The sequence below is a fragment of the Camelus ferus genome, chromosome 10 (genome assembly GCF_009834535.1).
Source record: "Camelus ferus isolate YT-003-E chromosome 10, BCGSAC_Cfer_1.0, whole genome shotgun sequence".
Taxonomy (NCBI): Eukaryota; Metazoa; Chordata; class Mammalia; order Artiodactyla; family Camelidae; genus Camelus; species Camelus ferus.
The window spans coordinates 27,927,092-27,944,617 of NC_045705.1; the positions used below are offsets into that span (position 1 = coordinate 27,927,092).

The 17,526-nt window shown below is 39.0% G+C and overlaps 1 protein-coding gene and 1 long non-coding RNA gene across 2 annotated transcripts in view; both read left to right on the forward strand.

Annotated features, from left to right (window-relative positions):
• The first annotated feature begins 253 nt into the window (after positions 1 to 253).
• LOC116666355 lies at positions 254 to 10,054 on the forward strand. Its single transcript, XR_004323165.1, has 3 exons — positions 254 to 1,514; positions 2,772 to 2,902; positions 9,656 to 10,054. It is a non-coding gene; the product is annotated as an uncharacterized LOC116666355 (long non-coding RNA).
• Positions 10,055 to 13,770: 3,716 nt separating this feature from the next.
• Positions 13,771 to 17,526, forward strand: part of HSD17B12 (hydroxysteroid 17-beta dehydrogenase 12) — a 135,497-nt gene continuing 131,741 nt past the window's right edge. Inside the window, exon 1 of the mRNA XM_006184248.3 lies at positions 13,771 to 14,077. Coding sequence (XP_006184310.1) covers positions 13,918 to 14,077 — 160 coding nt within the window. The 5' untranslated portion in view covers positions 13,771 to 13,917. The remainder of the gene's footprint in view (positions 14,078 to 17,526) is intronic.

Below are 17,526 nucleotides of genomic sequence, written 5' to 3' on the forward strand. Positions count from 1 at the left end.
ACATACCCATTTCTTATTTGCAGGAAAAAGGCTTCAGCCTCCTAGACTTTCCTGATTGAATACCAAAGAGCAGATTCAAACAGTTGCTAATCAGGGAAGGGAGGAAATGCAGAAACAAGAGAGGAACAGTCAAGAAACAATAGTGCAGCCATTAAAGCAGGATCCTGGTTCCTCCTCAAGAAATATGCATAACAATATCTTTGAGTTCTTCTGCAGGAACTAAGGCTCCCCTACCCAGGTGGAGGATGGTAAGTTCAGGCTGAACACAAGATTCCTGGAGCACCACCCTGTTACCTCATCGCCAACCAGTCAGAAGAAAGTCACACACCCTGCAGCCCTCGCCCCAAATTTTGCCTATGAAAACTTCTCCCCAAGAACCATTAGGGAGTTCGTTTCTTGAGCTCAAGCCACCTGTTCCCTTGCTTGACCCAACAATAATCCTTCCTCTGCTGGGACCTCTGCCCTTTCAGTTTGTGTGGCCTCACTGTATGTCAGGCACACGAACTAGTGTTCAGTAACAATTTATTTGTGGTGTCTAGTTGCTGATTTCACATCTGTTCTTAGCAACTCGCTGTCACTAGTTCTTTGTATAGTTAGCTAGATATCCATTTTTGCCGCTGACTTTTTTTCACACGATCCTACTTTTTTGCCTGCTCTTTCTGGTCATCAAAATGTTCTCAGCTTGATGACTCTTCCATGTATGTATACTTGAAACTTCCAAAGATGAAAAAGGTATGTGGTATGTGATTTCCAGGGATACTTGATTTATTTCTTTTTGGTGTGTGGGGGTGGTAATTAGGTTTATTTATTTATTTTTTTAATGGAGGTACCAGGGATTGAACCCAGGACCTCATGCATGCTAAGCATGCACTCTACCACTGAGCTATACGCTCCCCTCCAGGGATACTTGACTTAGAGGTGCTTCAAATAGGAAGCACATTAGGCACATCAAAAATTGCAAACAGATCATTTTTTAAAAAGACCTTAATAAGACAGTTACAAATTTGGGAATACTTGGTAGTATAAAGGAAATATTGTTAATTTTTTAGGTGGGATAGTGGCATAGTTTTTAAAAAGAGCCATTATAATTTTAGAGATACAAGCTGAAATATTTACAGGAAAAATAATGTTTTCTGGGATTTTCTTCAAAATAATTTGTGAAAGAGGAAGTGGATAGTGGTATAGATGAAACAAGGGTGGACATGAGTTGACAGTTATGGAAGTTCATTATGTGTAGGAGTTCATCAGATTATTCTGTCTGCCTTTTCGTATGTTTGAAATTATCCATAATGAAAAAGTAAATGCATTTTGAAAAGGATGAATAACCTTGTAATAACCTTTTACGAATCATTAGGATAAAGATAAAGATACTGTTACGGAATCGACAGGCCAGCCAAGAAACAAGCACCACTCGGAGGGTTGGAGTACTCAGATGTATTACGCCGGCGGGCTCAGAGGGGCTTCTACTCCGAAGCTCTGAGCACCTCCAAGACGTGCGCATGAGGTTTTATAGGGTAAAGTACAAGCTTGGGGTATTCGGCCATTAGGCATGGAACAGCTTTAGCAGCATCATTATCTCAAAAGTGGAGGCGGGGAGGCAGCAAACCAACATTCCAAAGCCAGATATATCTCTGAAAATCCAGCTGGCTAGCAAAAAAACATGAATAGCAAACCAACACTAATTAACTTAGATTTATGAGTTAGTCCAGCAGAACTCAGATCAGTATTCTGATACTTAGATTTGTGAGTTATCTTGTTAGCCCAGCCCAGCTTTTCTTTTACATTCTTAGACTTGTGGGTCATCTTGTTAGCCCAGCCAGGCTTTTCCTTCACAATACCATTGAGCAAAAGACATGAAGAGGCAGTGTGAAAAAGTAAATATATGAATGGCAAATAAATGTATAGGAGAACTTAAGCCTCAAAAAAAAAAAATGCAAATCAGAACAACTGTATGATATTGTGATTTATAATAAGAAACATATATTTGGTCTTCCTCCACTGTTCCTGGCTCCCAGCTCCCCACACCCTTTGAATTTCTTAAGTGAAAAGAACAGTGGGAGCATCATTTGTTATAATATTTGCTCTTTTGTAACCAGTTCCTGAAATAGCTCCAGAGCCATAAAGGTGAAAGGAGGGTCTTGTTATTCATAGCAAGGCCCTTCAACCACTTCTGAGGTTATGTTAACGAGGTGACTTTTGGAAAGCCCCTAAGGATGGGGGATGGGAGCACCCCTCCCCCCACCTCTGGGCAGAGGAGAGGAGCTGGAGGTTGAATCAACTGCCAATTGCCTATGATTTAATCAAGCATGCCTATGTAGTAAGCCCTCCAATAGTATGCGGTTCTGAGAGCTTCCAGGTTGCTGAACCTGTGGGTGTGCTGGGAGGGTGGTGCAGCTGGAGAGGGCATGGAAGCTCTGTGCCCTTCCCCACATCCTTTACCCTGTGCATCTCTTCCATCTGGTTGTTCCTGAATTATATCATTTTATAATAAACCAGTAATCTAGTAAATAAACTGTTTTCCTCAATTCTGTGAGACACTCTCGCAAATTAATAGAACCCAAGAAGGGGGTCATAGGAACCTCTAATTTTTAACCAACTGGTCAGAAGTGCAGTAACAACCTGTATTTGCAGTTGGTGCCTGAAGTGGGGGCAGTCTTGTGGGGCTAAGCCTGTGGGAGCTGATGCTGTTTCGGGTAGATAGTGTCAGGATTGAGTTAATCTAATTGCTTGGAAAACACACATTTGGAAATGAGACTTTTTCTCACCTGTAGAATTGACTGGGAAGCTGAATGATGAATAAACACTATTGATGAGGATGAAGTGAAGCAAATACTACCCGCACCACTCGTGGATGTGGAGCTCCAGCAGGCCCCTCAGGTTCCTTGGTGGTCATCTCTGAAAGGTGGGCATTCTTTGCCATCCCCATTTTGTACATGAGCTAACTAAATACTGGAACTGACCAAGGTCACACAATTTAGGGCTTGTTCTTTTCCTCATACTACTGAGAAAGAAGATTCTGTGGATGAAATATTTTGCGATATATATGATAATGAGTTGTCCAGAGTTGTTTTCAGATCTGGGTGATCCAAGATGATTGTGAAACAGAGCAGATATAAGCCCAGCCCATGGCCTGGAGCCAAACCTGGTCAACCCAGGGAGATGGGAGTGAGAAATAAATGTAGTTTATTGTACACCAAGGAGGCTTTATGGTTGTATGCAGGCTATAGGGGCCTAAGGCCTTACCTCCTATCATTCCCTTTCCTACCCTATTTCTCTTTTTAAAACATTTTATTTTATTTATTTTAGGGGGAGAGATAATTAAATTTGTTTATTTATTAACTGGAAGTACTGAGGATCGAACCCAGGACCTCATGCATACTAAGCATGCACTCTGTCACTGAGCTATACTCTCCCCACCATCCCTGCTTCCCTTGCACTCCAGTCATGCTACTCTGTCTTCCTCCCTGAACTCCTCAGCCTTACACTCTTGAGGCATACTCTTTCCTCAGTTCCCTCCATACCTGGGTGCTAGGAAAGGCGGGTATTTATTTTATTTATTTCTCCATTCTCTATCTTGTTTCAAAGATTTTGAGGAGTCTTATTAAAATTCTCTTAATGCAAAAAAAGAAAACTAGAAGGGGGCTAGGGATAGGAAAACATGTTTAGGTTCCCTATATAGATAATGTGAGCATAGTTCACTAACAATATCTGTTTCACAGAGGCATAACCAGCATTCTGATTTTTCAACGTCCCCTGTAAACTGGGTAACATGAGGTGGTATTCCTAAGATCCAGTCACACTTGAGTAAGAAGTGACAATGAAGCAAAGCAGGTAGACCTACCAGATGAGCTCTAAAAGCATGACAAAAGAATAACCAACTAATTGTGTATTATTTTTAACAGCTTGCTTTCCCCCCTGCAGACAGTAAATAAACTGATCTGGGCTAGGTAAGACAATGAAGCATGGCTTCTTTCCAGTCCTTGGTTTTATAAGGGGAAAATCCATGAGTTATAACTTAAAAGTAGAACCAACAGATGAGCTAGACAGTTTTAAAATTGTGACTGATTTTATTTTTCGTCTGGAAGTTATTGCTCCCTGCTGCTGAATTTTACACTTTTCCTTCTACAGTATTAATCCATTTGTTCATTTAATGAATACTTATTGAGAACTTGCTATATATGTTTCCCACGGCTATATTGGTAAATAAAACAAACAGACCTTTGTGGTGCTTTTAGTATGGTTGGTGTAGGGTGGATCTTGGTGCTTTTGAGGGCTAGAGAGAAAGCGCTTCTCACCTGAGTGTAGTGAACAAGAGAGGGAGGCAGGGGCCAGGGCCAGGTGTGCTTCCTCAGGACGGACAGACAGACACACACACACACACAAACAGTATTCGTTTTCTATTGTCGATATTGCAAATTACCACAAATTAGTGGCTTTAAGCAACACACACTTATTATCTGACAGTTCTGTAAGTTAGAATTGCAACATGGGACTCAATGGACTAAAATCAAAATGTTCCTTTTGGAGGTTCTAGGGAAGAGTTTGTTTGCTGGCGTTTTTCACCTTCCAGAGGCTGCCCACATTCCTTGGCTCATGGACCCCTTCCTACATCTTCAAAACAAGCCTCACTGCATCTCTGACCATTCTTCCACAGTCACATCTCCCTTTCTGACCAAAACTGGGATAGGGTCTCTTAAAATTAGAGACCTGTCTGATTATATTAGGCTCACCTAGATAATTTCTCATCTCAAAGTCCTTAATTGTGTCATCACAATATGTTGTCATTTAAGACAATAGTCACAGGTTCCAGTGGTTAGGATATATCTGTCTTGGGGTAGGGAGGTATTATTCTGCCTAATACAGACTTACGTGTGCAAAGATAGATATGAAATGAATTTTTTAAATTTTCAGAGTTTTTTCTCCAAAATATTGAAGTAAAGGAACAAACAATATGACTGTGCCCCCCAGATAGAGGCATAATCATTTTAGAAAGAATAAAGTCTTTTTCTTAGAAATATGATGTCCAGTGGAAAAAGCAAATCCCAGAAGACTACCCAAGTGCAGGTCTTAGATCTATGTGTAAGTCTCCTTAGGGCTGCTGTAACAAATTGATTAAAAAAAAAAAAAAAAAAAAAAAGCAAATGTGTGGCTTTAAAGAAAAGAAATTTGTTCTCTCACAGTTCTGGAGGCTAAAAGTCCAAAATCAAGGTATTGGCAGGACCACGCTCACTCTGAAGGCTCTATGGAAGAGCCTTCTAGCTTCTGGGTGTCATCTACCATCCTTAGCATACTTTGGCTTACAGCTCTATGACTATATTCTCTCCCTCACATTGTCTTCTTTCCTCTGTCTCTCTGTGTGCTCCAAATCTTCCTCTCTCTATAAGGACTGTCTTTGGATTTAAGGCCCACTCTAATACAGTATGACCTCATTTTAACTTGATTACATCTGCAAAGACCTTATTTGCAAATAAGGCCACCAACTTCATTGTCAGCTCTTACTCTGGGACTCCAACATATCTTTTGTGGGAACACTTTTCAACTTACAACAGTCAGGTTTCCCAGGAAACAGACTCTGAAGTTGAGATTAGTTTGCGGGGAATTTATTTATGGAGTACCCTGGGCAACAGCATAGGTACAGAATTGAGGGAAGGCTTAAGTTGAGGGAGAAGTTGAGCTGCAATGCAGTAGTAATGGAAGCCTCAGTCAATCCCCCAGGGAGCTCTGAAGCTAGGATGGCCTTTCAGAGATGTTCATAATTGAGATGAGTGGGCCAGGCTTTTGTATTTCTGCATTAACCAGGCACTGCATACAGGCTGTCTGTGGTGAAGGACCAAGCAGCTCCCATTGGCCAAGGTTAATTCCACAGATGTGAGCCCTCAGCAACTGGCACTCTCTACAAATGACTGTCTTGGTCCCAGAGTGGGTATCTGGGTTGCACACCCCAGCATCCATTTCTATGATGGTTTTTAATAGATCTCAAAAATAAGCAAAACAGAACAGTATGTTATTATTTCATATAAATTTTTGATAATGTATTTATATGTGTGTATATATATTAAATATTTATATCTGAAAGAAGTAGAATGATACACAACATTTAGCGATGTGCTTGTCTCTGAAAGATCGGATAGGTTCTTGGTTCTTTGGTTCTTGAGTTGGGTGGTAAGATACGAGTTTTTCATTATATTATGATTTATACCTAACTTATGTAGTTCATATAATCTTTGTATGTATCAAATGTATTTACAAATATCATAAAAGGAAGAAAGAAAAGAACTAGGCAAAAGTAATAGTAAAAGAAGCTAAAAATTTTACAATTTCTAGGACTTTTTAAATTTCTAAAATTTCTAGAAATTTTAGAATTTAGAAAGTCACTGGAAATTTTAGAAAAATAGTATGCATAAACATGGCAAATCCTGAGTCCATTGTTAAAGGAAGAATTTAGGCGAAGAAAACTTTCACCTGAAATTTCGTTATATTCTTTACTTCAGTTTGTTTGCATAATCATCCTAAAATTTTGTTAGTTTTAGTTGGCAGTGTGATTTTTTGGCAAAATATATTGTTTACTTTCCCTTTCACCTCCTTTTAAACTGATTTGTTCATCATGGCACTATTTTTTTTTTTAAAGTGTAAGAGTATTTTGTGTAAGTTGTTGGAATGATTAATAGATCTGCTGGTGAAATAAGGAAATCCAGTAATGTGCAACACCAAGTCAAGATTTCACTACAGTATTTTTAATGGAGAAAGAAAGTTGTTGGCTTATGTTTGTATGATCACAGTTTTTACTTTTTTTCCTTTTTTTTCTTGAAATATAGTTGACATACAATATTGTTAATTTTGGATGAAGTCCATAGTGATTTGCCAATTGCATCTGTTATGAAATGATCACCACAATAAGTCTAGTAACCATCTGTCCCCACACAAAGTTATTACAATATTATTGACCATATTCCTTTTACTGTATATTATATGCCAGTGGATTATATATTTTATAACTGGAGATTTGTACCTCTTAGCCCCCTTTACCTATTTTGCCCAGTGCTACCACCCTCCCCTCTGGCAAACACCTATTTGTTTTCTGTACCTATGAGCCTGTTTTCATTATGTTTTCTTTGCTTGTTTTCTTTGTTTCTTGGATTCCACATTTAAGTGATATCATACGTATATATCTTTCTCTGTCTTATTTCACTTAGCATAATACTCACTAGATCCACCCATGTTGCTGTAAATGGCAAGATTTCATTATATTTATAGATGAGTAATATTCCATTTAATATATATATATCACATCTTTATCCATTCATCTATTGATGGACACAGGTTTCATATGTTGGCTATTGCAAATAATGCTGTGATGAACATTGATATGCATATGTCTTTTTGAATTAATGTTTTAATTTTCTTCAGATAAATACCCAGGAGTAGAATTGCTGGGTCATATGGCATATATTTAATTTTTTTGAGGAAACTCCATACTGTTTTCCATAGTGGCTACACTAGTTTGCCTTCCCACCAGCAGTGCTTAGAGGGTTCCATTTTCTCCACATTCTCACTGACACTTATTTGTTGTCTTTTTGCAGTTAGCCATTCTGACAGGTGTGAGGTGCTATCTCACTGTGGTTTTGATTTGCATTTCTTTCCCTGATGATTAGTGATGTTGGGCCTCCTTTCGCGTGCCTGTTGGCCATATGTGTATCTACTCTGGAAAAACATCTATTTAGGTCCTCTGTGCATTTTTAAATCAGGTTGTTTGTTTTTTCGATGTTGAGTTGTATGAGTTCTTTATATATTTTAGATACTAACCCTTCTCCCATTCAGTAGGCAGCCTTTTTGTTTTTGATAATTTCCTTTGCTGTGCAAAAGCATTTTAGTTTGATGGTAATCCCATTTGTTTATTTTTGCTTTTGTTTTTCTTGCCTGAGGAGACATAGCCAAAAAATATTACTAAGACTGATGTCCAAGAGCATACTGTCTGTGTTTTCTTCTAGAAGTTTTATGGTTTCAGGCTTTACGTTTAAGTCTTTAATCCATTTTGAGTTTATTTTTTCATATGGTGTGAGAAAGTAGTCCAGTTTGATTCTTTTGCATAAAGCTCTGTGAGGCTCAGCAGCATGCTTCTCTCTGCTCATCAGAGCTATATTTTCTAGAGGTACCCCCCACGTGAGCTGTGTGCACCCTTCTGGAGTGGGGGAGTTGGCTGCTATGGGCTTGCTTGTACCTGGGGCTGTCCCCCAAACCTGCTCGGCTGCAAGGCCATGCCTCCTGCAGTGGGTGTGGGTTTGCTGGAGGGTGAGGTAGGCTTCCCTCGAGGCTGTCTGTGTGGCTTAGGGGTATTTGGGCTGGTGCTGATATTGGAAGGTGAAGCTAGGTGCCTGGTGCTAATAGACTAGGTGGAGGATTACAAAATGGCACCTGCCAGCACCAGTGTTACCGCAGTGGAAGGAGCTGCCCCAAATGACTGCCACCAATGTCTCTTTTCCCAGGGGAGTTCCAGTTGCCTCCTGCCTCTCCCGAAGGCTCTTCAAGATCATCAGTGAGTGGGTCTCACCCAGGCTCTTTTCAAACTACTGCCTCTGTGCTGGGACTTGGGCATGTGAGATTTTGTGCGCACCCTTTAAGAGTGGAGTCTCTGTTTGCTATAGCTCTCTGGCTCTCCCAAACATAAGCCCTGCTGGTTTTCAAAACCAGATGTACTGGCGGCTTATTTTCTGGTGCATGACCCTGGGGCTGGGGAGCCCAATGTGGGGCTTGGGCCGGTCACTTCATGGAGAAGACCTCTATGATTGTGGTATTCCCTCCATTTGTGGGTTGCCCACCGAGCGGGTGGGTCTTTACTATATTGTGTCTCCACCCCTCCTACCTGTTTCACTGTGGTTCCTTCTTTATGTCTTTAGTTGTGAAAAATCTTTTTTACTAGTCCTCAGGTTGTTCTAATATAGTTGCTATGTAAGTAGTTGTAACTTTGGTGTGTCCTTGGCAAGAGGTAGGTTTAGAATCTTCCTACTCCACCATCTTGGCGACCTCCTCACAGCTTTTACTTAAAAAAAAAAAAAAAAGGTATGTTTGTTGTAGATATCATATAGCTTTATACTGACATAGAAAAAGAAATGGAAGAATGCACTTCAAATTGCCAGCTACAATTAGTGGGAATAGGAAAGAAGGTGAGAGACTTTTTCATTTTATATACTTCTGTGAGCTTTTGAAACTAAAAAATAAAATAAGAAAACTATAAATCACTTGTTTCAAAATGATTGGTTTAGTTTTATATGTTTACAGAATGTTGCATGAAATGTGAGTATAAGTTCTTTATTTATAAAGTGAGTGATAGGGTAGAAAGAGCCCTGGATTTTTAGTGCAGGCACCTTGGTTCTAGAAACAGGCCTATTGCACCAGAATGGTTCTTAGGCAAGAAGTTCATCTCAAAGAGTTTGTTTCCTTGTTGGAAAAATGAGGGTGCTATTGTGATGTTTGAATGGATAATGTTAGTGAAGTCACTTCGAAGATAATAATGTAATATTGAAGCATAATAAACGTTAATGTTCTTATCTTATGGTAATATTGTTTGTTAAAGAAATTAAATTTTAACTTTTTGGAAACCTCCTAGTTTCTAATGTCAAAGGTTTGTTTATCATGGCACTATTTTTTTTTTAAACAGAAATTGAACACCTTTCAACTGAACTTAAAGGAGAAATTAAGTGTAATATTTTGAACTATGTTTACACGATGATGACATGGAAGAAGATGGAACTGTTATAAACATGTAAGTTTTATTATACAGCCAAATGAAAGATTCAACTGTATTGTAATGTATTCTTAAAAATTACTAGCTTCTATGCAATTTTCTAATTATGGGATTTTGTTTCATTATATTGAACTATGTCTGTAGATATCATATGAAAATCTGACCTGAAACTCAATTCACAGAAATACTGCAAATAAAATTAAAATTAAATGGGAACATTTGTATATTAATATGCTGTAATTTTGTTGATTCATATTTTTCCACATTAAAGATTATTTTGAACTCTAAATCTTTTAAATAAATGAGAATGGAATCCAATGTGGTTGTGTCTGAATATGTTATTTGTGTGACAACCAAATACTTCTACAGACAGTTCTACTCTCCCTTAAGCATTTTTTAAATGCTGCCTTCTCTGATCTAGTTATTGAGAAACGATTTCATAACCACATCTTTTTAATTGAAATCCCAGTTCTCCACTTACTTTCTCTGTGTCCACAGGAAAGTTACTTAAATGTTTTAAGCCTCACTTTCCTCATCTGTAAAATGGGTATTAGTACCTACCCCACTGAACACTTAATATCTCTGTGCCAAGCACTGCTAAATGCTTAAGTAGTATTGTCCCATTTTACAGATGTAGAATTTGAATGCTTAGTAGCTAAATCCACCCCAAATTATACAAATAATAAGAGGTAGAAGCGGGATCTGGCCCCAGGTTTCCCTGACACCAAAGTGCAAAATTTTGCAGTATTGCTCCCTCTTTGGAGAGCAATTAAGGTTTTCATGTTTGGCAGCATGGCTCTGCCAATCTCTGGGAACTGTGCTCTATATGTTAAATTTTAGCACAAAATGCTGCTGAGTAGGAGTAGACCATCATAGGTTCCTGTATGTATTAATGTTTACAGTGGTTTATAAAGTTTATCCAGGAATGAAGGATCGTTGTTCAATTCTAAAAGTGTGTAACTTTCTGAATGAGAAAGGGCTTAACTCTGGCACATACCACTTTACTCTGTGAGGCCTCTGTTTTTTTTTTTTTTTTTTAAATCAATAGAATAGTTAATATTCCTAAAAAGAAGCTAAGGTGATCAAAATAAATGTGTGTATTTTTAATAAAGATTATTCCTGTTAACTGAATGATTATGCCCAGAATCACAGAAAAAAAGTGGATACCAAAATGAGATGGTTTCAATCTTCAATATTCCTTGAGTTAAAATAACATATTTAATATGAATTCTAACAGCAATGGAAAGTGTATTTCTATGGTACCTGTCCTTATTTATTAACAAAAACAACAATTATTTTTTAATGCCTGTTTAATTTTACATCAGATGCTATGGTAGGTGCTAGAGGCATATTTGTGTGTTCTTCAAAACCGCAACAAACAATTAACTGGGATTTGTTGCTCTTCCTCTCCTCTACACCACTCTACTCTTTGCCAAATTAATTTCTGCTTATCCTTAGATCCCAGTTCAAATGTCACTTCTTTAGAAAGACCTTTCAGTCACATTTCCTCATCTAAATTAGGTTCTCTGTCTGTCCTCTTAAACCCTATTCTTTTCTTCTTTCAGTTTTATTCTACTTATTACAATTTTTATCATGTAATTAGTTGGATGTTTGCTTAATGTCTGTCTCTCCTATTAGACTATTTTTATTTATTTATTCATTATTCATTCAACAGGTATTTACTGAATACTTACTAAGTATTAGGTACCCTTAGATTCACATCTTAGGTTAAGATACAGTGGTGAACAAGAAAAGTCACTGTCCTCATGAACTTACGTTCTATTGGGAAGATGGACAAAAATTAAATAATTTGAAAGCATTAGTATTGTAAGGAAAACAAATTAGGGTAAAAGGATAAGCAGTGACAGGGCAAAGGAGATGAGGCTATTTGATCTATTCATGTAGTACTGTCAGTAAAAACCACTCTTAAGTGGGAGGATATATAAGCAAAAACCTAAATAATGTAAAGGAATGAGTCTTGGGAAATAGTAGGAGATTCCAGGGAGAGGGAACAAGAAAGTAGAACTGCTTTGAGACTGGAATAAACTTGATTTATTTGAGGAACTGCAAAAAGTGTGGCTGGCAGGTGGGGAAGCTAATAGCTCAGTGGTAGAGCCCATGCTTAGCATGTGCGAGGTCCTGGCTTCAATCCCCAGTACCTCAATTTAAAAAAAAAAAGTGTAGCTGGAATCAAGTGAGCACAGGAGAAGACAGTTGATGCTGCTGGAGAGGTCAGGGCAGATAAACTAGTATTGGAGGATTTTGTTTTTAATGTGATATAAAGTTCTTGAAGGGATTTGAGCTAAAGAAATGATATCTAATTTACTTTAAAGAAAAAACACTCTATAGATGAACAATCAGGTCCTACTGTATAGCATGGGGAATTATATTCAATATCTTATAATAGCCTATAATGAAAAAGAATATGAAAAAGAATATATGTGTATATATATATGTATATATATATATATATATATATATATATATATATATATATATATAATATATATATATGTATAACTGAACCAGTATGCTGTGCACCAGAAACTAACACAGCATTGCCAATCAAATATACTTCAATTAAGAAAAAAACAACACTCTAGTTGTTTCATGGAGAACAAACCCCATTAACAGGCTTCAGGGAGACAAGTGGTGAGACCCGTTGAACTGGACAGGTAGCGCCTGTCGAAGTTATTAAATTCAATTAAACCAAAATATAGTGCCAGATCAACTCACATGACTGAATTCTGCTGAACAATTGACAGTTTATGAAGAACAGTAACAGCCTTGGGGTTATATCTAATTAATCCTATAAGAGGGAGTAGAGAAAGAGGGAGGGGATTGGGCAGGGAGAGATAAGGCTCTTAAACTAAATATTATAAATTATGACTTTAGATTCAAGGTTGAACTGTTGACCCTTAGAATTATTATCCTCAAGTTTCTGCCTTTTAAAAAACTCTCAAGTCTTGAACCAGCAGCACCTACTGGCTAAGAAAAACTTTAGTTATCTTCTATGAACCCAAACCCATTGCCAGAAAAGGAAACAGAAACTCCTGAAGGGAGGATGAGAGAGTAAGTGTGAAGCACTTGTTGGCATTACACAATTTCTTCAACTTACATTGTGGTCTTACTCGTCTGGAACTTGGCTGAGGTGGTTTTCATACCTCCACTTGGTCTGTATACTTTTGTGCCCCCTTGCAAGCTCCTCCACCCCTATCCCCGCAAAAAAAAAAAAAAAAAAAAAAAAAAAAAGGAAATTAAAAAGAAAAATCTCTATAGTACTTTAAGATCCATTTAAAACATGGAGTCCTTCCTCAAACTAATTGTTCATTAAGCTTTATTCCCATAATATATTTATTTTTTGGTTTTTATGCCATTGTGTGTTATAGTCATTTGACTCCATTAAGTTATTTGCCTTTAAATCCAAGGCATTGGGAGCTTGTTTAATGCACAGCGCGGGAGGGAAGCCTGACATTTAGAAGGCCCTCCTTACGATGTATAACTGGACCGAAGGCGTGTTGTGGGGAACAAATACAGGAGATGCAAGCCTTTATCTGGAAAAGTTTATGGAAACAATGACAGCGCACTTAACAATCATACAGAACTGTTTAATAAAGATGTGAAAGTAAAACCATGGCTCCACGTCCGCTTCTTACTACAATCTTCCCACTCCGTAGTGGCGTCTCTGATCCCATTCCCTCTTCAAACTCGAGCTCAAGCCAAATTGGGTCTGATTGGCCAATCGGAGCGCAATCTTCCGTCGTCGCGAGGACCACTTCAGCCAATGAGACACCTGGACGATTTGGTGGGGTGAGAGGTGCCGCCCTCTGGCGGAATCCTGGGGGCGTGGTGACGTGTTGGGCTAGGCTGAAGCTTGATTGGCAGGTGAGAGATCCACTGCCTTAGAACGGAAACGCGGCTGAGTGACAGCAATGGGGGTCATGGGCGGGCCAGAGAAACTAGAGTTAGCCAATGGCTGACGCACTACTCGCAGAGAGAACGATAGATCACCAATGGCGGCACGAATATGGTGCCTTGGGCGGGGTTTAGGCCAAAAGCAGTGTAGAAGCAGCGCCTATTACTGTCGTCCTCACCGTCACGGCCGGAGCCTCTTCCTGGATTCATTCATTCATTTTTTTTTCATTTACGGAGGTAGTGAGGCCTGGTTGAAAGCCATGGAGAGCGCTCTGCCTGCTGCCGGCTTCCTGTACTGGGTGGGCGCGGGCACTGTAGCCTACCTGGCCCTGCGCATCTCGTGCTCGCTCCTCACGGCCCTTCGGGTCTGGGGTTTGGGTCACGACGAGGGGGTCGGACCCAGGCTCGGTGAATGGGCAGGTGAGTCGGATCCACTGCCAACCCCCCCCCCCCCCCCCCCGTCCTCGCTCCTGCGGCTGCTCGCGTGGCTCCAGGCCTGGCCTGGTCCGCTCTAACCCATTCCGGGCCCAGCGCTTGGCCTTCGCGTCCCCAGGTTCCCTCTCCGCCTTCCTGAGGCTACTGCGTCGCGCGTTCCCACCTGTCCCCTAAGCCATCTTCTGGCTTGCTTAGACTTGTGGAGTTTTTAAATGCCCAATGCATTGTTGGCTAAACTCAGCGAATCTCAGTGCCACTTGGTGGATGGGGGAGAAATCGGGCCTTAACTCCTTGGAGCATGTGTCCTTTGAGCCTTTCCAGGTTCACGACCCGGAGTTAGTCGCCTTGTTGCTCTCTCGAGTCACACTCTATTCACCTTGCCTCGTCCCTTAAGAGTGGGTTTAAAATAAAGTTTTTGGCTTGAATATTGGCCCTGTGTTAAGGATGAAAAGCTTTCTGTTGCCTTTGGGCGGGTGAGGATGGAGGAAGAGGACATAGCATTTCAGAAGGCTTTCTGATTGGATTCGGCCTATTCCATTATAATTTACTAGTTCTCCCCTTCTCCTTTTTTAAATCCTTTCTAAACTGTTCTGAAGTCCTTATGAGTAGCAAGAACTCTTGCTCCTGCAAAACGGTAACTCTTCATGTAGAAATCAGTAATACTTTTTGCAGAAGGACATTTGCAGGATAAAGTATTCCCGCAAAGAGTAAGCTAAACAAATGGATCCTGTTCCGTGTAGTCGGAGGATTTTGAAAATGGAGAAGAAAGGCCAGGTTGGAGAAGTTGGGAAAATTAACAGCAGGAAAGTTATGCGTTCTTTTTGTTGTTGTTGTTGATTTGCTTTTCTTATTTTTCATTTCTTTTAGCTTTTTTTTTTTTAAAGCCAAGTGATACGCCGTTTTCTCCGATGTAATTATTCATTCTGCAGTTTTGTAATTGCATGTTCACTTCACGAAGTATTTTATTGCATTTTAGGCTAGTTAGGGGTTGCTTTCAGACTAGGCTCAAATAAGGTACTCAAATAATGTTACTCCATATTCTTTATAAACTCAAAAACGTTTGAACAACTAGTAGGAAAAACAAAATAAGTTGACCTTTTGGGAGAAAATGTCTCAAGTAGGAATGAATATGTAAAGCAGCTATTAACATTATAATACATATTTTAAAAGTCACTGTTTTTGATCTTTGAAAAAGCAAGTGAAATGCTCAATTTGACTATATTCAAGATTATAATTTCTCTATTAACTTGCCTCAGTCTTGGCTATAATGTTTGGAAAACTTGCTTGTGGACTTTTGAAATAGTTGCGTAAGACTCCAGTGCCTTAGGAAATCTTACATTAGATGACTAAGTTTTGTAATTTGTAAGCAAAGACTTAATGGTAATAACTATCATAAAGGGAACTATTGTCCAGTTCACTTTACGCTGGATTGCTGGGAAATCTCTTGTGTTTTAAAAATACTTCAGCAGAAGAAGTGATCTAGTTATTTGTAACATTACTTACATGTGGCCTGGATTTTAAAATACTTCTTCCTCTATCTCGCCAAATTCAAGGGATCTTTGAGAAACTGAAATAATCTGGAAAACAAACCAGTAGAGATGGCACTTGAACAATTATTAATGGGGTTAAATTGTTACTAAAAATAGGTTGATAATTTGTTCAACTAAAGTTAGGATTTTAGAATTAACTTTTGTATGTAGGTAATACTAATGAGTTTTTTTCCTACAAACTCCCTACAAGACTGCTATCTTAATCTGGTGCAACCGTCTTTGAGTAAATGCTAGGAGCAGGCAGTTCAAGTGTAACCTAGCAAGGGCTCTTGAGCCTGGGTTGCAGAAAGCTGAACTCTGACAGCAGGTGTTTGCAGCAAAGTAAGCAGGGCAACCAAGCAAGGGAGTGAGAGACAAGTCTCAGATCTAGTCCACCTTGGTCTTTGAGTTAGGGTTTTGTTTTGATTTTTTTAAAGTGGAAGAACAAAGAGGCTGGGATTCATCATCATCTAGTGATACTTCTGTGACATCTCGTAATCTTAGTTTTGGGAATCAGGATGTCTCTGGTTTATGATTCTTAGGCTAGGTGGTCCATGGCTCTGGGGTCTGTTAGCTCATCTTGCACTGGAGAAACAAGCTGAGTTTGTGTGTTAATGACGATATCCACAGCAGTAATTTTAATGTATTAATGATGTTAACAACAGCAGTTTTAGCCACCTGACTCTGGTTGATTAGTGTTTAACTAGCACAGGATTGAAATCAGAGGGCACAAGAAAAGGAATAAAGTTTTGGATAGAAAGATTAATCATAAACTCAGTAAGGGAACTCAGTTTTAGGGGGACTCCGTTTCACTAGGGAGGCATTGCTTACTTTCTAATACTGATGTTCGTTAAACAGCTTAAATAGTTTAAGTATTATGTAATGATCTGTGTTAACTTGGTAGTTTATATTTATACTTGTTATTCTTAAGACTCTTCATGTGAGAATGTTTAATTTTCTCCCCCTCAGATTTTAGGATCTGAGAGGTAGGAACTGTGGGTCCACATTTTTTGTCTTTTACCCACAGTAACTGGCACATTGATCAGATATAAACTCTTCTTAACTTAAAACAAAAAACAAAACCGCTTGAAAAAAAACCCTGAAATACAGGTGTGCTTTGCAACCTGTAAAAATATTCCAGACCACAGATTCCTTAGTCTAGCAGGTTTTTAAAGACCATCCATTACATGGCCCATACTCGATCTCTTTTCATCTGATCAAGAGCTGGTCATCCCTTCCCTAGTTCTCTCCGGTAACACCCCCATTCAAGTGAGTTACGCTGATTTCATTAGGTCCCTCGCAGGTGGGTTTAGCCAGTTAGTAGGTAAGGCTCTCCTGCCTGCTATTGTTATGCGATCCTTTCTGTATTTCATCCAAGAACAAGGAGATTCTGTGAAAGTGGAGCTTCAAGTTGTTTGAAGGGCACAGTAGCAAGTAATGAAAAGAAGATGGCTAACAGAGGTGGTCAGTGTGTGCTAAATAAAGAAGAGAACATTCATTGCCGTGGAGCTATAAAGCATACAATCTGAAGCATTTGGTTTGAGCAGAGACATATTTTGCATTTATTTGAGCAAGTTTTCATCATTGGAGTTTTTCTAAAATGATTGATACTGAAATAAAGTGGAGATGACAGGTGCAAAGGCAAGGCAAGTATATGTCCGAAGCCACAATGTTTTATCAATTCTGAGCTCTTAGTTTTTAAAGGAGAGGATATTGCTCCAGGCAGCAGAGAATAAAAGAGACACTAATCAGTTAATGAGTTAGATTTTTAAAACAGCCTTATTACGATATAATTCACATGTCATACAGTTTACCCATTGAAAATCTACAATTCAAGGTTTTTTTGTTTTTTTTTAATGTTCACAGTGTTGTGCAACCATCATTAGAACCTAATTTTGGAACATT